The following is a 21,804-nucleotide window of genomic DNA, read 5'->3' on the forward strand; positions in this document are numbered from 1 at the left end:
ATCATGACGTGCTTGTGGAAGGATGACCAACTTTAGATGGTCATATCTTTTTTTTTAGATTCTTCCACAGTTTAAAAGGGTCTTTTAATGTGAGGTACTGTAATTTTAACCCCTCGTCAAGATGGTGGCGAAGAAATATCATGGCTTTGATACGGTCTTGACTAGATGCCTTATTGTCATCTTTGATGGTGTCTGTCAGACCCATCGATTTTAGGTGTATTTCGGTATCTAATGCCTATGATGAGTAGCCTTTTTTCCGATATATCAAGAGCAACAAATTCAAGTTTAGAGATATTAGATATTTTAAGAAAATAAAATTCTAACCCTTTTGTTACCTTCTTAAAATAGCTCAAAGTGTTGGAGTCTCATGTTGATAACGTGTTATAAAACAAACTAACTTAGCAAATTAATAAAAGAAAGACAATTGAGAGAATTTTTTATATCTATAACTACATATCAGCAGATATATCTGTAACTACATATCAGCAGTGGCTATATAGCCACTGCAAATGAAGAAAGGTAACAAGTTAGGAAGGATAAAGTTGGGGGACAAATTTTTGTCAAGAGAAAAAATGGAAATGGACATCCACTTGTACAACAATAGTATTATTATTATATATAATTTTAAGCATCAATTCAAGTTGATAAGACAGGAGTATTATTTATGTGTCACCAATGCATTACTTTGGATTTTGTTGGAAAAAGAACTTCATTTATGAATATGGAAATTGTAGTTATTTAATCTAATACTCTAAAATATTTCTATGGTAGAACAATAGGTAGTCTTTCTTTTTTATTTTCTTTTTCCTAAATTTTTTTTGTTTACTTATTTTTCGATTCTACAATCATCAATATTTTCTAACTACGGTTAAGTTAAAATTATGGATGCTCAGACACATGTCATGCATCGATTAATTTAGTGTAAATATACTATGAAGATAAATTCTTACAGTGATAATACTAACATGTTTGGAGTACCAAATGCATGCTTCATTTGGATCTTAAGTATGAAATGGTAGAATTTTTTTTTTAACAAAATATAAATTTGTGGATCAATCTTTGTATTTGAAAAAATGTGAAATCATAATATGAAATTCCCTAATCAGGATTTTTGGAGAATTTAGGATTTCATTTCATAATTTCAACCGCTGATTTCAAATCACGAAACGAAATTACAAATAATACTGGGGAAATCCCCGCCTTAGAAGCCAAAAGGGTAAACATCTCACAGATAATAACTCTAACTCCGTACTCTTAAGTGTATTTTCTGAGATACCAACCATTCATGTAGCTGCTTGCAGGTTAAATTGTACCTAAAACATGAATGAAAAGCCCTAAATTTTCTTCAGGCTTGAAACGACAAAGCAATAGTTTCTCGATGTTTCCAAGACTTGAAGCTTTGCAGCTCGTTCACATATATGAATGATGCTAAAACGAGAAAATTTGAATCAAATAGAGGCCTTCCCATTTTGCACTGCAACTCTAGAAAATTTACTTTGCTTCTCTAAGATGTTACAACCAAACCTTTTCTCAGTTTAGAGTGGAACTAAACATCATTTCCCAAAATTAATATGCACAACATGGCAGGTTATTGCAAATATGTGAGAAATTTCAAGGGGCTGCAACTTGCTCTTCTTCCAACCCAAGAGGAAAAGCTGGTCTCCACGTAGTGCCTTCAGGGCTATCCATCAAAGCAATACCTACAGCAGCCAAATCTTTTCGAATTACATCCGATCTATCATATTCTTTATTTTTTCTTGCTGTATCCCTCTCTGCGATTTTCTGGTGAACTTGATCGTCGGTCAACTTTGCACGCTTCAAAGCTTTTTCCCTTAATTCATGCAAAGCCTACATAGAACAAAAGCATGGCTAAGCTGTGAGATTCCGTACTATGATTATCATCCAGATGCTACAAAAGGTGGAAACACTTGATTGGCAGGAGGCACAAGTACCAGGATAGGATGCAGGAAATGTTTTTTTTTCCTAATTGCTATGACGCAGGGAATGTTGATGCAATCTAGACAATAACACTTTGTGAATGGACTAAATGCATAAATTCTAGCCGCAGAGCTGGAAGCCACCAGATATTGAACAAGTTTGCAACAATCCTCAAGGTGAAAAAAGTGTTGCTTGAAACATGAAATTAAGGACCTGTTACAGACACTTCAGTGTAAACAACAACAACATACCCAGTGTAATCCCACAAGATAGAGTCTGGGGAGGGCAAAGTATACATAGACCTTACCTCTACCTCAGGTAGAGAGGCTGCTTCCGATAGACCCCCCAGTTCCAGAAAAAAAGTCCAAAACAATCCAAAAAACGAAGTAACAAAAGTAAAGAAATAATAGATAGTAACTGAACAATCAACACAATATGAAAGTCAAAGGACAAGACAACAGATAATAACAGAAATAGAAGGACCACAAACTACAGGAACAATACTACAACTACTAGTATGGACGGATAACAAACACACATTACAACCTACAAGCCCTCTACCCTAATTTGTATCCTCCCCAACCTTCTATTTAAGGTCGTGTCCTTGATAAGCTGAAATTGTATCATGTGCTGTCTAATCACTTCTTCCCAATACTTCTTCGTTTACCTCTACCTCTCTTGAATCCTTCCACAGCCAGCGTCTCACACCGCCGCACTGGGGCATCCAAACATTGGCTCTTCAAATGCTCGAACCATCATAGTCTCGTTTCCCGCATTTTGTCTTCTGCCAAAGTCACTCCCACCTTGACCCAGATATCCTCATTTCTAATCTTATCTCTCATAGTATGTCCACACAGTCATCGCAACATTCTCACTGCAACTTTCAACTTCTAAATGTGAGAGTTATAACCACCACTCTATAGAACTTACCTCTAAGCTTCGACGATACATTTTTTATCACATAAGACCACGGAGACAAGCCTCCATCTTGCCCATCCTACACCAATACGGTGTGTGACATCATCATCATCATCATCATCATCACTCTATCCATTACCTTGAATTGGAGTGGCAAAATGTATAAAATCTATGGTTATCCACTCGACTCGGCCCATTTTAAATGGGTTGGGTATCCAATCATTTAAAAGTGGATCAAATATGGATCAACTCATATTATCTATTATAAAATATAAATAACCTATTTATGTCTACCAATTGCATTCCCTAAAGTATGTAAAGATATAGGAACCTCTAAAAAGTCCACTTATTAAGAGTTTATTTGGTATAAAAAAAACTATTTTCAATACTCATGCTTGGTTGGTTTAAATGTTTTGAAAAATATTTTTCAAATGAACTTGTTTTCCTCTAATTTAAGGAAAATGATTTCCCTACATAAAAAGTAAGGAAAATATTTTTCAAAACTTTATTTAAACCTCACTATCTTGAAACGAGACCCAACTTCCAGCCCCACCCAAGATTCAACTACAACCCCGACTCTCGACTACGACCCTAACTTTGCCTCGAACAGGATCCGACTTTTGACCTCAACTACGACCCAACCCAAGATCCAACTCTCGATGCTAATTCGAGAACCAACCCGACTACTTACCCTAACCCGAGATCTAACTCCAGATCCCGACCCTGACCCAATTCTCGAATTTCAACCCCGATCCGATACTACTAAAAAGACAATTAAAATCGACCTCGAAAACCGACCTAAAATCATAGGTTAGAAAAAAAATCAACCATTCTTAGATCATCTTTTAGAGAAATTTATTGACCTTGAGAGGTCGATTTTTTTAAACATAAAAAAATACCGACTTCCGAAGGATGTTTTTTGAAAAAAAGAAAAATATATATTATAAACCGACTTTTGCAATTACCTATTTCTTACAAAATAACAACATTAGGAGGTTTGTTTGCATTTTCCTTATTTTTGGTGCTAAAAAACAACCTTCGCAGGTTGATATTGTTAAAAAGTATTTTTTTAAAAAAAACAAACGATACTGGTCTTTTCGGATCTCTTTTGAGGTTGGTTTTTTAGGTCTGTTTTAAGCAGATTTTTAGTAGTGCGACTCAGGACCACTTATTTTTTCATACGAAAACACACCCTAAAAAAGAGAAATAAAAGAAGAAAAAATACTTGTAATTTGAGAGTACTTATTTGTTTACATAATAAGAAGCAATGGATATCCATATTATCCATTGAGTTACCCATTTTTTATCCATATCAAATATGGGTGGGTCAGATATTTATCTTTTTTCACCTGACTCATTTTCGACCAACCCGTTTGCCATCCTTACCTTAAATTAAAGATCCCAAGTACTTGAAACATCCTCTCTTAGGGATGACTTGGGAATCAAGCCTCGCTTTCACGTCAACCTCAGGTCCAACATCACTGAACTTACACTCCATGTATTCAGTCTTGGTCTTACTCAACCTGAACCCTTTAGACTCTAATGTTTGTCTCCAAACCTGCAACCTGGTGTAAACTTTGCTCCTATGTCTCATCAACCAAAATAATGCCACCAGCGAATAATATACATCATTGCACCTCACCTTTGATATGACGTGACGGTTCATCCATAACCGCCTAACCGGTGCAAAAAGAAACGGACTAAGAGTCAATCCCTAGTGCAACCCTATCATGACTGAGAAGTCCTCTGATTCTCCTCCCACTATCTGCACCCTAATCTTGGCTCCATCGTACATGTCTTCAATCTCCCTAGTGTAAGCCACAAGTAGACCTCTAGCCTTCAAGCATTTCCATAGAACCTCCCTAGGGTCTTTGTCGTATGCCTTCTCTAGATCAATGAACATAAATAACATTAAACAATTCAGTCAACTACTCCAAGTCTGTCATGTTAATGTTCTTTCAGAACTCCACCGAAATCTTGTTTGGCACCTTAGTTCTTTCCCTGCTCATTCTTCAGTATATATCGTGGGTTTAATAAATTCAAAAAAATATGAAGGGAAATAGAGACAATGGCTACAAGAAACAAGAGGTGGGGAAGGATCATCCTCTTCTAGCAAAACTTAGCAATGTGGTTTGAGTACACATTTTCCCTTCAATTCATATACCGCACCATCCCTACCCCCTCGCCCACCCACCCACCTCGACCTCCCATATAATATTGTTGATCTTACAGTCATTCTATAGAAATTGCCTTCACCTTGCTCTGTATCTCCTCCATCAGACCATGTCACATAGCCCTGTTATAGAGCTCCTCTACTTCAGTCATCCTATATTAGATTTGTGCTAGATATTCATTTTAAATACAATTCTCATGTGCAGCTTGGCCTAGAATCCTAGATATCTAGATTGTGTACATTTAGAAACCACAATCCGAACCAATCTTACTTGATCTTCAATTCTTCTGTGGGGTGTAACCTCACTATTCATATTGCCTTCTTACTTTTACTCATCCTATACCCTTATTCTCTAGTTTTCACAATTTCAACTTCTAGTTGACTCTTTTGTTAATTTCATTACTTAGCACAACATCATCTGAAAATAGTATGCACTATAGGCACCACTGGGACCATTAATTTCTAAGGACAAAGTAACATACAAAATGCAATGCTTGAAATCAGACAGCAAATAAAATTTTGCACCTCTGCATAACTGGCTGGCACAAGCCCCAGAACTGCTAGAACATTCCTTATAGTTTTTTCTAAAGCCGCAAGTGACTCTATCCGCAATGCTTGCTTTTTACCCTGCAGGAAAGCCAAACACAGCTGTCAAGGGAACCTTTTCCCAAAGTTTTATGTAACTAGGAGTTAAGAAGAGAAGTAAAGTTATATTCCATATAGTTAATAGAGAATTGGTAGTAAAAGAAACAACGGAGCAAAATGGAAAAATGATTCCTTCCGTTGTCTGGAAATAGTAACATAATCTGAATGATACCTACCATGAGTTACTGGAGTGGAAGATTTCCCCACTTTTACTTTGATTCAGTTATACAATATGTGTAAGGAATCAGAACCTTAAAACTCAGTCAGTATTATCAAAAGCAAAAGAGCGCAATAAAACTCTAGTGTTCGTTGGGGCTTTAAGCGCAAATAAAGTATGCGTTTTATTGAAAAAAGGTGCAACGGGAGAAAAAAAATACAAATATATAGGTTTAGTCCAAGACTAATAATTATAAGCATGCATGGCAAATATCTGAACAAAGAAATTGGAAAAAAACTATGATAAAGTGAAATATCAATTGTTTAGTGCCGCCTCTTCTGAAGAGGCTCATTGGCAAGGAAAAGTATACCTTAGAACCTTGATGACGACACCGAAGCACATATTAAGTGAGACGAAGTGCTCAACACGTTTTGAGCCTCGCTTTAGGGCTTAAGCGTGCCTTTGACAACACTGAAATTCACTATAGTTTTTTCCAAAAATTTCAACACCAGAATCAGTAACAATCTGAAAGAGACAAATATCGGTTCGGTTTATCATTTATCAGTTTGACGATTCTGCTAACTGAAACTGAAGCGTAGTAATTTTGGTTTGGTTCGTTTTATCCAAGATCAGTTCGATTTTTCGGTTTTGAGCTTGTCAGATTAGGCTTCATTTTCAGACCCAAAAACTGGGTACCAGAATATCATTTTGATATCATTGCTTATTCATGCAGGTTTTTTTCTCACTCGTGTTTCATCTTTTTTCGACAGCATTCTCAATTACAGAATGATAAGAAAATCGATGATTCATGTAGTAATTTCTTAAGAAAAACAATGTCAAATATTTTAAGACTTCGTAATTTCTGCAGTTGCTCTGTTCAGCTCAGTATCTTATTCCCTATTCCCTGATTGAATACTTATGTTAGTTTGATTTGTAGTGGTAGAGCATGGTCTTGGTACATGTAAAATAGAATAACAAGATAAACCAAAGCTACCTACCTAGAAATAGACATATTATCTAAATTGACTAATAACTCATCTAATGAACAAGTCCTACGACTGCTACGACACTTGTGAAATCAACCACAGTGCAAGACATCAAAATCAATAATTCTTCCATGGGCAACAATGAAATGAATACATCACAAAATGAATAAACAAGATAACCTTTAAGATACCCAAGCCTTTTAGTATCTTAGTCATTTTATGTATAATCTCTGGACCACCTTAAGGGGCCGTTTGGTTACGTGATAAACACAAAGCTAATACATGAATAACTTTGGTTATTCATGTATTAATTTTATACCATGTTTGGTTTGCAAATAGGGTAAAAGTTATTCACGTATTACTTTTATACAATGTTTGGTTGCATTTTTTGTAATCCTACATAATTAATACTTACATAACTTATGAGGGAATCTATCTATAAGTTATGCAGGATAGAAGGGAGATTTAAGTTATGTGGGTATTAGTTATAAATGTATTAAAATAAATAAATTACACATTTACCCCTTTTTTGTCTTGATTGCTTAATCCTATTCAATACAAATTACATAATTGCTTTTAGTTATTTGTTATTTACTTTATTGTTTTAGCTATTGGTATTTATTTAAATTTTAATGTGTTATTTAGATAGTTATTTATTTTAATGAGTATAATAAATATTAGCTCACTAAACATTTTGAAATTAAGAAATAAGAATTAGCTCACTAATTTTTTTAAACTCTACATAACACCTGCATAACTAAACCCTACATAATTAAAATCTACATAACTCTAACCAGTAACCAAACAGCCCTAAGAACATAAAAAACGACTAACAAAACATTGCACTAAATGGTGAAAGCTAAATGGGTCTTACGGATATCAGTAGGCAAAAGAAAAGATTCCTAAGGTCTAAGGGGCACCAAAGTTTGTTTTCCAGTTAACCAAAAAATTGAATCACGGACTTCAGGGTCCTCAACTTGTAATGCTTCCTCTCATCAACAAATCTTCTTCGTTTGAAAGTAAAAAAGAAGTTGGGCTTATGAATATACTTCATCCATAATAACAAAGAATATTTAGGTAACCTCATATCAGCAATAAGTGTGTATCTACACAATGTCACTACGATGTAAAGCTATTAACCAAATTAAGCCTGACTACAACTTATTATTTTGACTGCAACGTACTGTCTCAAAGAATAAGGTTCTTTGACTAATTATGCAAGAAGATGAAGTTCAGAATAAGTAAATCAACACAAGTATTTTCATGTGGAAAAATCATTGCTCAGGGCAAACAAAACCACGACCTACCTCTCTTAGGATTTCCCCAAAAATCTTCCCTAAACTCGAGCAATTTAAGGTTACAACCGCCCTTGCACACCTAAGGAACTGTTACCACCAGCCCCTACCTCTACCCTCAATAATTCACCCAATTGTTGGCTCTTTCTCCAAACTTCTTCAACGACTCTACCTAGTCAATGAAGTCCTTTACAGCAAAAAACTACACCTACTACAATCAACTAAGAAAGTAATCAAGATCTTGCTTTGGAACCACAAGAATATAATTAATTATACTAGGCCGTTATGCTAATATGCCCGATCTCCCAAAAATTTTTGTTCACTTCCCAAAATAATTTATGTGAGTGAAGTGACTGTATATATGAATAGTCACTTCTTTGATTGAGATTACCTTTAAAAAAAGAAACTGATAAAATTGTTAAACTAATACTTTTCCCACAATAAAGCATGACAGTGAAAACAAAGCATTCGTTACACTACCTGTTGACCGTTTAAAATTTTCAGCAAGGGAGAGTGTTGATTGGCATTTCAGTTGAAGTAAAAATAGCTTTGAGTGTGTATAGACAGGGAAGAGGGTGCTGCTTTGTACTTCAGTTGAAGCAAAAGTACCTTTCGTGTATGCAAGAGATCATTGATCAACTTCAGTGGGTCCGACATTGCTGCCAGTGCAACAGGAGTGTGAAGATCATCTGATATTGAAGATAAAACTTCATCTTGGAATTTATCTATACAATTAGCAGTTTCTGCAGGAATAGAATCCTTCCAGCTTGCCTCATCATGCTGGCTGAAAAGAATTTGACAATCATCTAATGCCTATTACCAAAGACAACACTCAGGTTAATATCTGTTTTATCTGATATAAAGGACAAACTCATTAGCAAACGTTAGAGGAATAACTGCTCTTGGATCATTTAAAATATGAATTTTTGTTTGGTACAGGCAAAATAGGAATTTGAATAAAAATTAAAGACTAATTTAGACAGAAGAGTGTTGTTTCTTAAGAGGGAGTTCTTGAGCTATGACTCCTAATCTCCTTATGACTTCTTCAACATACCAGACAACAATTGACATAAGCAAATTGAAATAGAAGAAGGAAGAAGCATTATTTTTTAGAATAAGGTAATTAATTTTACTAATAATGGAGAAATCTCCTGTACACAAGCAATATATCAAGAAGTAGAGAATCCACAACACAATATGATTCTCCACGAACAACACTCTTCTATACACACTAGAACATCATGGATAATTGTTTATTTACCATACATATTAGAGATTGTGAATCAAAGTACCTGATATATGTAAAAAAGGCGGTCAGATGCACTCTCAATCTGTACAATCGTATAATTGATTGGAGATCTATAATGTGTCCCAATTAAGAAAAGCCTAAGTGCCAATGGGTGATAAAGATCAATCACCTGAAGAAAAACAACACATAGAAACATTAAAAGCTACCGAAAAGAATGGAACAAATATCAATTCTGTAAGTGAAGCACAACTTTCCTCCCCAGTATACCTGCCGAATTGTGAAAAAGTTTCCTAGTGACTTTGACATTTTCTGAGAGTCAATGTTGACAAATCCATTGTGTATCCAATAAGTTATGTTGCTCTTCCTACAAGCAGCACAGCTCTGGGCAATTTCATTTTCATGGTGAGGAAACACGAGATCCATCCCCCCACCATGAATGTCGAAAGAATATCCTAAGTATGCGGCACTCATGGCACTGCACTCAATATGCCATCCAGGTCTTCCTGGACCCCAGGGACTCTCCCAGAAAGGTTCTCCCTCCTTAGCAGTCTGCGTGAGAAAATAGACATCAATAGTAGCAGCGGTCAAGAAAACATCAGCTCAAATCTCCCTGTCAACGGTAACTAAACAACAATTAACTCAGTTGCACATCTTTTCAAAGCTTGATGCATGAAGCCAAACGAAAGCAGTTCATAACAAAATATGCCAGACATTCTACTATTTCATGTTCAGTAGAACTGCCAAACAGCACCTATTTCATATTGAAGTTCTGATATGATTTCTTTCTTTTACTGAGGAGAATTATGGAAGGAGATAAAAGGAAAAGAAGTGACATACAAATTCTATATACAAGGTATTTCATTTTCTTCAATTTCCCCTTAGCTCTTTTGTATTAATTACAGAAATCCTTGAATCTGTCCAGAATTTCTACATCAATTTTGGTCAAAGTACCCAAAATCTGTTGACCAGACCGGGTATGGAGCTCACACTCATGTCATGTCGACACGGTTGCAGCACCAAAAGTGAAGAGTCCGAGCAACTTGGGTGAAGATTTTCATTTAACGGGTTAAATGGGGAATACATCCATTGTGATGGATCTATGACTTTTTATTTATTTATTATTGATAATAATAGAAAGACTAAAGTGAAGAGAAAGAAGCATTTGGTATTTTCACATAATGGATAAATGTTACAACACTTCAAAATCATCAAAACAATGACTATTTTTGCCAAAAAGAAATCGCAGTAGGTAAAAGATGCCCCAACAATGTCTTAGAGTTTCTTTCCATGATTGCACTTGAACTATCCATCTCAAACCTTTTTCATGAAATTTAGTGACCAAACCAAATAGTCCATTCAAATTATCTCAGAGTTGCTCAAGTGTTATCAAAAGCAAAAAGCGCAAAAAAGCTCTAAGGTATGTTGAGGCTTTAAGCACAAATAAAGCGTGGGCTTTAATGAAAAAAGGCGCAAAGGGATAAAAAACCAAATATATATGTATAGTTCAAGACTAATAATTTATAAGCATGAATGAAAAAATATATGAACAAAGAAATTGAAAAATAATTACAATAAAATGAAATATCAATTGTTTAGTGTCGTCTCTTCAGAAGTGGTTTGTTGGCAAGGAATAGTATGTCTTAGAACCTTGATGACGACATTGAAGCGCACATTAAGCAAGGTGAAGCGCTCAACACGTTTTGAGCCTCGCTTCAGGGCTTAAGAGCGCTTTACGCGCACCCTTGATAACACTAAATGGTGCAAGCTGAAGACTTCTCATTTAAGGGGTAAAGAAGGGAATACATCCATTCCGTGATGCTAGTGCCTGAAACACAAGACGAATGAATAGCTGACTTCTTCAAAAGTTTTTTATAACGTAAACATGCTTGTTTGATAATTTTCACTGCAGCAACTTGGAACAAACAAATCCATCTCTAGGATACGCTTCAAAAACCAAGTAATAACAAGAAAAATAAATATCAATCACAAACGAATGTAGTTCAGATGAACTGCATGCCACACGTGAAAAGAAATAATATTTAAACAGTAGAAACACGGTGAATACCCTTCTTTTTTTCGTACTTCTATCGTGGTGTCCTATTTTTTCTGTTATTTGCTTTTTGTTCTTTTGACATGAGGATAAAGTGAATGTGAAAGATATGAATATGTGCTTAAAATCCAACACATGACACAGTCAGTAGTAAGAAACTTTACAAGCATAACTACAAATACTCACTTTCCACAAGGCAAAATCAGCTGGATGCTTCTTCCTCGTGTCTACTGCTACACGTTCTCCTGCCCTATTATCTTCCAATTTTCGGCCAGATAATGTTCCATATTCTGGGAATTTTTCTACAGAAAAGTAGACATCGCCATTGATTCTGTAAGCACAACCATTATCGAGAATCTGTCGCAGAAGACCGCAAAAAAGGTTAAAGCTCGGTAATAGGGAAACAAGAAATAACACTGCGCGGAATCAAACCATGAATATATCAACAGCAGGGGATTGAAGGTAAGTCTAGGGAAGAAACTGATGCATTCACACCCAACCTAGCAAAGGAGTTCAAGAGCTTTTCATCAAGTCGCTACTTCGGAGGCTTGGAGGGAGCTTGTAATGAAGGCTTGAGACTCAAGAACCTACTAAAATAGAAGTACAAGATTCCACTTGGAGGAAGGACTCACTTGCGATGTGAGATGCTAAGCTGGATGCGACCGCAAGTCAGAGATTGCAACTGCAATTCAAGTCGCATTCAGCCTAAAATTTCAGAGCTCACTGTTTTGAGTTGCGGAGATGGATGCAACCACAAGTGGGAGATGCGATGCCGCAAGCGACGTCGCATACTACACGGACAGTCTGTTTTTGCAATTTATTTGAGTACTACTTTAGGCATTTTTGTAATTGTTAGCCTAGACTATAAATTGGTGAGAATATCTCATTCAGAGTAGGATTATTTTTGAGATTGAAGATGAGTGATACTCTTGAGAGAATTGTTGCTAAGGCCTTTGTTGCTAGACAAATGTTAATGGAATTGCTTGCTGGAGGGATCATCCCTCTTGAGGGTTGTCTAAGATAGATTGCTCGTTTGAGTATTTATCCTCTTGAATGTTATCTTATGAATTTTGTGATTGTCATTGGATTCTTAATTGAAGGTTTTGGCTTTAATATAGTCATTGTTGTCTATTAGTTTCTTGCTTTGCTTGTGTCCATCTTCTATCCTTTATTTATTGTTCTTAGTTTTAGGATTTCCTTCCTAGTTTAGATTACATCAGAAACCCAGCTCACAGAATGATAAAACTGAAATTGGCTTTGCGTCTTATGCATCAGTCTTCCACATTAAGATCTAAAGGGAAACACATAATTATGCAGTGCATCCAGTAGATCTAAAGGGGAACAGGAAGAAGATAAAGGTTTGTTAATACAGAATTATGCAGTGCACGATAACTAAGTTTATGTCCAATGTTCACAACATCAAGAAAGAAAAGAACGCATAGAGATAGGGGGGTACATCAAAAGCGCTATTCTATAATTTGTACAGCTGAAATCAGGAAAAAAACTCTACCAAAACAAAATTAAGATTTAACCCCACATAAATAGGGCTTGCCCAACTCCATAAGAGATAAAAACTTTTCCTGACTACCAACCAAGAAAAATCATTGCGGAAAGAAAAGCACAAATAATGAAAGTCAAAACCTGCTGAATCATATCGATTATATGAGGCATGTGATCAGACACGCGAGGTTCCACTGAAGGAGGAAGACAGTGAAGATAAGTCATGTCTTGGTGAAACTCTTCGCAGAAACGTCTGCTTAATTTGATTGGATCCTCGCCCAGCTCATTTGCTCTAGCAATAATCTACGGAATTTGAAAATAGCAGCTTCAGCTGAATAATATAAGCTGTAGCAATGATCTACTGAATTTTCCAGATATAAAATAGCTGAATAATATTAGCTCTTGAAAGAAAAACAGTAACTTGCCTTGTCATCAACATCAGTGAAGTTGCGAACATAATTGACTTCATATCCCAAATAATTTAGGTATCTGCCTAACATTTCATAAAGAAACAAAAGCAAGAGTATCTGATTAGTCACACAAACCAAATTTCCAAATACCCCGAATACATTTAAGAAAATTGATCAATCCTAATCATCTCCCAATTTCATGCAACTTAATTCACAGCAGCACGCACACGTTTGAAATTGTTATTAACAACGTTGAAATTTGACAAGGAGTGGAACTTTGATTTAGATGTTCACTTTATAAATCAAAAATATCAGAAATATGAATGAATATAGAACAAGGAAAGGGGTAACCTGTATAGAACATCAAAGCAAACATAAACGCGAGCATGGCCGATATGGCTGAGATCATATGCCGTTACACCACACACGTACATTCCAACTTTTCCCGGCACTTTTGGTATAAATAGTTCCTTTTGTTTGCTCATTGTATTGTGTAACCATAGTTGTTGCTTCTTCAATTCAGTCTCAGTTCCGTCACCGTCAACGGCGGAGGCGTTACCCACTTTTATATCCACCTTTGACTTTGAATTTCCGATTGTACTCACGCACCTAGCCCTAAGTCGGCTTCTCGAATAGTACCTGAAACTATCGACGGCGGCGACAATGGGCATTTTACGGCTTTGGAAGGGAAGCAACGGTTTGTAGCATTTTAAAAGCGTCGCCATTCAGAGTGGCGGAGGAGGAGGAGCAGGTGGCCGGCGACTTCGACAAAAGCTTTATCTTGTTAATGAGTGTTGCTGCTCTATTCCTATCTGGAGAAAGAGGTTTACACCTTGTTTGGATGGTACCATTTTGTATAACACCGATTTGGCGCGATTATCCTGTTACTTTAATATTTTCTTTCTTATTTTACTTTTATTTTATATTTAATTATTTTATTTTATTTTTATCCTGTAGTTTTATGATAATTTTATTGTGTACCTTACTTTCTTATAAATTTATCATTTAAATTATTAGTGTGTATTTATTCAAATATTATATTCGTCAAAATAATATAGTACAATATGATACAATATAATACGATACATCATGAAGTAATATGTAACAAGGACAAACCCATTGGTTGTCACGCCTCGAGAGGGTACCTTAGACGTGACCGGCACTCGAAGACCATTGTTGATTCCCAAGCGAACCACTTGGTCCAATCACACATCCATTCACTATCAATCAATCAGCAGAAAGTTTAAAATAACGAAATAATTTGGTGGGCAATCTAAATCAACGATCTAACTCAAGAAAGAAAGGCCATGGGCCAACAAATCAAACTTCAATTTTTGTCATTAGAATTAGTTTGACAAGAATAATTCAAAGAAAGAAAATACCCAATCGACCCATCACTATAGTCTATGAAGCCTCTATCACTACTATCTAATTGGTGCCAATGACATGTTCATGGCTACCTCAAATCAGAATGAAAAGGACTAAACTCAACGCAAGAATAACACAAGTGGTGTCCTCGGAATGTAGGGGAAGACTCACCAATAAGCTGAGTGTAAATGGATCCTCAATGGTGCGCCTATTGACGATCTCTTAAACCTGTCTCTGCATCATGAAACGATGCAGGTCCGGATGGACGTCAGTACATGAAATGTACGAGTATGTAATATGGCAGAATGAAACATACCTCAAGAAAGAATAACGTTGGTTCAAATAGCTCGAATCAGAAAGATAAGAGAGATTCAATCAGAGTGTCATAAGTCTAAAGTAAGAATACATTTTTAGAAAAAAAGACAAATCATATATCATACAATCCAATCCAATCATGTACAACACAGTTCGATCAAATCATTTACAATTCGATTCCATCAAATCATGTACAATACAATTCAATCAAATCATATATCATCCGATTCAATCCAATCATATACAATCTGATCCAATCCAATCGCATACCATTCTATTCAACCCAACCACATATCATCTAATCCAATCCGATCCAATCGTACACTATCCAATCACATATCATTTAATTTAATCCATCACATATCACCTAATCCGATCCAATCATACACAATTCATTCGCATATCATCCAGTTCAATCCAATCATATACAATCAACTCAACAATCAAGTCAATGGACTCAACTCAATAAATATGCAAATTAGAACTTAGTAATGTGATATAATCCAACTCAATTATCAACAAGCTCAATCAAACCAATCAAATTATGCACAATCCACTCAATTTGGGAGTTTCTCTAACCGACAACAATTCCACCACCTATAAATAGGTGATGCACAACGAGCCACGTCGTTTCCACGTCCGTCCATACCTTGCCAGGGCATGAACGAATCAACCAATCATGGGTTCCATCGATCAGTCAAGTCCTATCATTTCAGGACAATAAAATGGGAAACATCCGACTTTAACGGTTCAATCCCTTCCTACATTGCGCGGCGTAGTTTATGGGATTCGAGTATGGACTATACTCTTACCCAATTCGGTGCTCGATACTCCTCTCAAGACTTAATATGCACATATCTATCAAGTGAGTAAAATATTCAAAATACTCATTTAGTCTCTTAGGACTTAGTTTCAAATCAACTCATTTAGTCTCATTGGACTATTTTCAAAACTCAATCCATCTGGTCTTATTGGACCTTCTTTCACAATCAACTCATTTCAATCATCAAACTCTTCTCTTTAAATTTAATACTATCTCAATTCAATAAATGTAGAAAATATTATATGCATTTGAAATACAATTTTAACTCCTCATCTCTACCTCAAAATAGACATTTTTATGTGAAAATATCCATCTCGTTTATACTCAAAATACTCATATTTTAAAATAATTAAAAGGCTTCTCAAACTTAACTCATGCTTAAACTCTTTTTAAATCATAGATGAAAATAATCACTCTTTAAACTCAAAATAGTGTATAAATAGTTTATGCAAAAATGTTCACAAATCATTTATTTAAATCTCCTTCTCAAAAGATCATTTATTCTCAAATGTTCATAAGACTCCAATCAAATCAAATTATGCAAATCACATATCACATAATCACATTAGACTTCAATACACTTCATCACTCAACATCCTCATCAACATAACCTCTCCATTCACATCATCATCAAATATCATCATTCACGTCATCATCAAACATCATCATCATCAAACATCTATTCCAAAATCCTTATTTAATTCTATGTTCAATTTACAGATACAAAAGGGCATTCTAACTCTACCAAGATTTCATTTTTTTTATGCCATTCACATTCATAACTATCCCAATTCTCATATAACTCAAAATCGATTTCATCAAACTCATGTAAAAGAATACCTCATTTCACTATGAAAATAGTATTGTTTTTATTATACATAAAAATCATCAATCTCATCCTCAAGATAAATTATGACCAAAAAGAAATCTCATCTTGGGTTCATGTGAATGAATACATGAATCCATACTCTCAACAAAGTCAACTCAAGAACACCATCAATACATATAAATTCATATACAAAGATTCATTTGTAGTCAATAATATGAAAGATAACTATTTAAGAATTTAAGTCATGAAAATCGCCAATCAATTTCTAGTACATAAAAATATTCTAGAGTTTAGAAAAATTTCAAGAAAAATCTTCATAAAAGGTTCAAATCTTTCACCACTTCTACCTAACACATCTATGGGCATATGGAAGAACTCAATCCATATTTTAGGTTAGTCTTACATACCTTAGAGTAGATTTTTGAAGAAACCTTGTTGTTGGGTCTTCAATGGGAAGCTTGAATCCTTGAGCTTTTGAGGGCAAATCTTGTTGGAGATGTTTGGGAAAGAAAACGGGATGAAGATTAGAATTTTTGGGAGGTGAGGAGACTGAAAAAAATAATCCCAAAACGTTCCAAGGTAGGGTATATATGTTTAGGGAAAATGTCCAAGTTGTCCCTCTTCAAAATCTGGAAAACTGGGCAAAAATCTTGCTGGCGCTATAGTGGCGCATCGCGCCACTGCAGCGCCAAGCCAAAATGGGCTTAAAACCCTGAACACCTAATAGTGGCGCGTCGCGCCAAGGACCAAACTACTGAGGCTGTTTTCTGGCGCTATAGTGGCGTCGGACGCCACTGGAGCGCCAAGCCTAAATTTTTCTGCAGTTAGAGTCCAGGCCTGCAGTGCTAGTCTGTAGTAAAAGGGTCATAACTTTTGACTTCGAACTCCAAAAATTGGAATCTTGGTGGAGTTGGAAAGAATACTCAAAGACCTTTAATTTGGTAGGTCGTGGGCCACACAGTTCATTAGACTCTAGGAGATATGCTCGTTTGAAGTTGACCCTTATACTAACTCATCCGAAAACTTAATCGATTGGAATTCTTTGGACTCGGTTTGGTGTAGAGATCCTTCATGACCCCTAAACACATCTAACACACTTCAAATACTTAGGAATTAATCCTAACTCATATATAAAATTACAAGTCCTTCGGTTCGAGTCTACACACACGTGAAGAAATGTTCGAGTCTTTGCGAAAAAAATTCCGGGATGTTACATTGGTAGCCCCTTAAAGTTGGCATCAAGTTTCACTTAAATACCTTAAGTGGACGATGTTCACTTTAGACACCTCATGTAGGGTTTCGCTGTGTCATATTGACAATTTTTGTTGACATAAAAAAGTGAGTATGATACACTCAACAATAGCACGTGAAAGACTTTATCTAGTCATTTTTTATTTTATTTTCTCTTCTTCTTCTCCATTTCTCAACCCACCATATCCCACCATTTTTTCAAGCTTAAACTCCTTCAATGGAGGTCAAATTTTTTATTCTAATCCGTTTTTAAGCTATTTTTTTCTTCTTCATTGTATTACTTTTCTAAATCTACCATCACTTTCCTCCACTTTTTCCGCTGGAAAAATGAATACCAACACCCCTAATGAAAATCCTAAAATGAAAAAAAAAACAGAGAATAAATAGGGGGTTTGGGAGGCGCCGAAAAAGTTTAGGAAGAAAGGAGGAAGGAGGGAGGGGTGGGGTAGTTGTGGTGAGGTTTAGAAATAGGTATTTTTAAAAATTATTTGCGGTTGACTTTTTTTTTTCTCCCTATAATGTATTTTTTAAATATTATTTTGCCCTCAAATGTCATGTGTTCCTTTTTAATTAGTCTTAGTGCCAAAATGACACAACGAGACCCTACATAAGGTGTCTAAAGTAAACATCGCCCAGTTAAGATATCTAAGTAACAACCATCCAAATAGAGCATTAAGGAGGAGGAAGGAGGAGAATAATCGAGATTTTAGGGGTGATTTGAGGGTTTATCGAAGCATTAGGAGGAGAAGAAAAAGGAATGGAGGTTTTACACGGGTTTAGGCTTTAATGAGTTATTTGATGTGAGATATAAGGTGTAATAATTCTTGAATTATTTATTCGTCATTTTTGTCATAGTAATAAAATAAATTATCTCGTATACATAATAAAATATATAACATATTTCGAGATAAGTTATTTCGAAATAACTTGTTTCCAACAAACGATCCCCAAAAAATCATTGGTTCATATCATTCTTCCATTTTTAATCCGAAGGAAAAGAAAACGTCAACAATTGGCCACCTTGAATTTAATAAAACAATGAGAGCCACAATTCTAACATTTTCGAACGACATTAAATAGCTGTAGACACTTACCGGCCTATTTTTATATACTATTTTAGCCTAATAATAGCAGAAATATTGCTACGTTTATAAAACTTAAAATTCATTATTTTTGTTCTCTTTCGATTTATTCATTTAAATTTAAATAAAAATATCAATAACACATTTGGTATAATCTCATAATAAAATTAAAAAAATTATTTAATTAGAAAAAAAAACCTCAAATAATTGATCGGTTCAATTTATTAAGCAAATAACCAAAAAATCTAGATGTGATCAGTGGTGAATCCTCCCGATAAACTAACCGTATCCCAAACATACAAAAATGAATTAAGTAGAATATACTAGAATGCTTAAAAGAATCCAAAAAATATTGAATTCTCTTTCAAATATACAACAAATACTCCAAGAGGGTGGATAAGTTTAAGCTGACAAAAAGAAAAAGACAAGAAACTTTCAACATGCATAGTACGAGAGGGAAGAGAGAAATTAAATTTTGGGATTTGAAAAACCGTTAAAAAAATCACTCCAAATCAATTACATAAATTCAAAAATAATTTCAATTTTTAAATATTTATTTTTACCTTAAAATAAGAATAACTATTTACAAATTCACAATTTTCCAGAATCATTCGGTGCTTTCACTATAATTTCCCTGTGACTTTTTCTTCCCCGCATCAATCAAATTAATTTGTGATGTAAGTTCGCACATGCGTGCATAACTAAATATTTAAAATGAGCATGAATTGTAATGGGATGAATAATTTTTTAAAATTTTTAATTAAAATATTAAATTTAAACTTTTAATATAAAAAAATCTATTATAAACTCTTTTTTTTTATATAAATTTTATACGACATAAATTTAAATTAATTATAATTTTAATATGAATATCGAATACTACGTGAGGGAATTGAGTGACTATACTTTTGACACGTCCAAAATTATTGAATAGCGTAAAGGCACCACACACATACCCTTTTCAACAACACTACATTTTAAGTACGACACGCTTTTATGAAGTCCATATACTTTTTTCTTTTATACAACTTTTAACCAACTAATTATTGCAGCACTTTAAAGTCTAAAATAGAAGAGTTGAATTTTTAATTCATATATAACTTATATTTATATGAATTTAAAATGTAATCAATATTCACATCACTTGTTCCCTTTTTTTAAAACATAATCCTACCAGCATTGTCATGAATATTTATGATATTAATCTCTAATTGTATTTTGATATACCAAATTACCAACTTATTATATGTAATTAGGAATGATAAATGATGGAGTAATGTTTTATTTGAACAGATCAAAATAATTGTGTTGGTAAATTAGTAGGTTGTTCACTCGTTGAAAGGATAATTGGACTGAAATGAATTAAACAATGAGTCATAATTTAATACAATTTAGCTTTTTTTTTTTATAGTTTATTTAATTATGTAACTAATACTTTTTTTTCTTTTACTAAAGCTATGTGTAATACATTAAAAAAATATCTGATATTTTTTTTTCATTTATCAACTTGAACTAAATATCACTTTTATCTTTTAGATGATTGATCTAAACAAATTAAAATAAACCGAATTAATTATTTATCCAAATCTATAATATATTAAAAGCACGAAAGATTTTAGAAATGTTGATTGGAATTTTTGTCATTCATTAAAAGACTTTTCTTTAGACAATATCGTTTTTTAACTATTTTCTCAAATTATTATTTAAATCATCTTTATAATATTTGAAATTGAGGAGTCTCAAATATATGGTAAAAGAAAAATATTTTTAAAAGTTAAAAAGTCCTAAAATATTTGGTATGAATAATATATATGGAAAATCTGTTGTGATTTTCCGCTATCATATTTTTGCTAAAGTGAGAATTCTGTCCTCTGCCGTGTTTGTATACTCAACAAAAAAATTCTGTCCTTTCCCATGTTTGTCAACTTCATCCAAAAAGAATTGAAAATGATATACTCCTAAAATCATTGCAAATTTAGAGCTACAACAATTGATGCGTGTAATAAGATACTTACTAGAAATTTGCTAAATTTCCAAATATACGTAAAAAAAACTTAACTAGTTAACTGGGGCAATTATTAGATGCAATCAAACATACTAATATAACTCAATGGGAAAATTTCATAAATAATATTATTTGCGTAAAATAATGAAATTTTGCTTGATTACAAAAATACGATAATAGTTTAGTTTCAAAATGTAATGAAATACACTATATTTATGCACCCAAATAATAATAAAAATACACTATATTCGTGCACATATTAATAGCAAAATTATCAACATAACTATATTTATGCGGATAATAAATTATCAAATTATCGCTATATTAGATAGATTTTGAAAAACTATAGCTATAAAAAGGAACTAGAGAATTGAATTAAGCTAGCCACATAATTTTCCCTAAATAAAATTTATCTTAAATTTTAATTATAACACGATAGAAAGTAAAGATCCTAACTACTCTGTTTTTATTGTTGAAATCTTTTCCAAAAGTTATTCTTAGAATATTCGTGAAGTCTTTATTAGTGAAAAATCCAATACTAATTACTTTTACTTTGAAAAAAACAACAACTATAATTAATTAGAATGTCATTTGTAACCCCCAACTGCCAACCTCAATTCCAATTTCCACGTATAAAAATAGTATTCTCTATTTAGCGATATTCACGATTTGGATAAAAATCAAAAAATTAAACCAAATTGAATTAATTTTATTTAGATTTGATTTGGCTTGATTTAAAATTTTTAAAAACTGATAGTATTTGGTTTGGTTTTGATTTTGTTCAAAAAAATAAAGAAATAATTGAACAGA

The 21,804-nt window shown here is 34.0% G+C and overlaps 1 protein-coding gene across 2 annotated transcripts; it reads right to left on the reverse strand.

The window, feature by feature from the left end:
• Positions 1 to 1,483: 1,483 nt before the first annotated feature.
• LOC129902637 (cysteine--tRNA ligase, chloroplastic/mitochondrial) lies at positions 1,484 to 14,165 on the reverse strand. Of its 2 annotated transcripts, none has more exons than XM_055977975.1 (9): positions 13,673 to 14,165; positions 13,337 to 13,400; positions 13,053 to 13,214; positions 11,598 to 11,768; positions 9,629 to 9,910; positions 9,405 to 9,530; positions 8,722 to 8,925; positions 5,555 to 5,656; positions 1,484 to 1,848 (listed from the first exon to the last, which is right to left on the reverse strand). In XM_055977975.1, the coding sequence occupies exons 1-9, from the start codon at positions 14,044 to 14,046 to the stop codon at positions 1,612 to 1,614; spliced, it is 1,722 nt and encodes a 573-aa protein (XP_055833950.1). In that variant the 5' UTR covers positions 14,047 to 14,165; the 3' UTR covers positions 1,484 to 1,611. The 2 variants fall into 2 exon arrangements, with proteins under 2 accessions (XP_055833950.1, XP_055833951.1); XM_055977976.1 differs by having other exon boundaries at positions 13,337 to 13,404; positions 13,673 to 14,162.
• Between the last annotated feature and the right edge of the window lie 7,639 nt (positions 14,166 to 21,804).

This window comes from Solanum dulcamara, chromosome 9, assembly GCF_947179165.1.
Source record: "Solanum dulcamara chromosome 9, daSolDulc1.2, whole genome shotgun sequence".
NCBI lineage: Eukaryota > Viridiplantae > Streptophyta > Magnoliopsida > Solanales > Solanaceae > Solanum > Solanum dulcamara.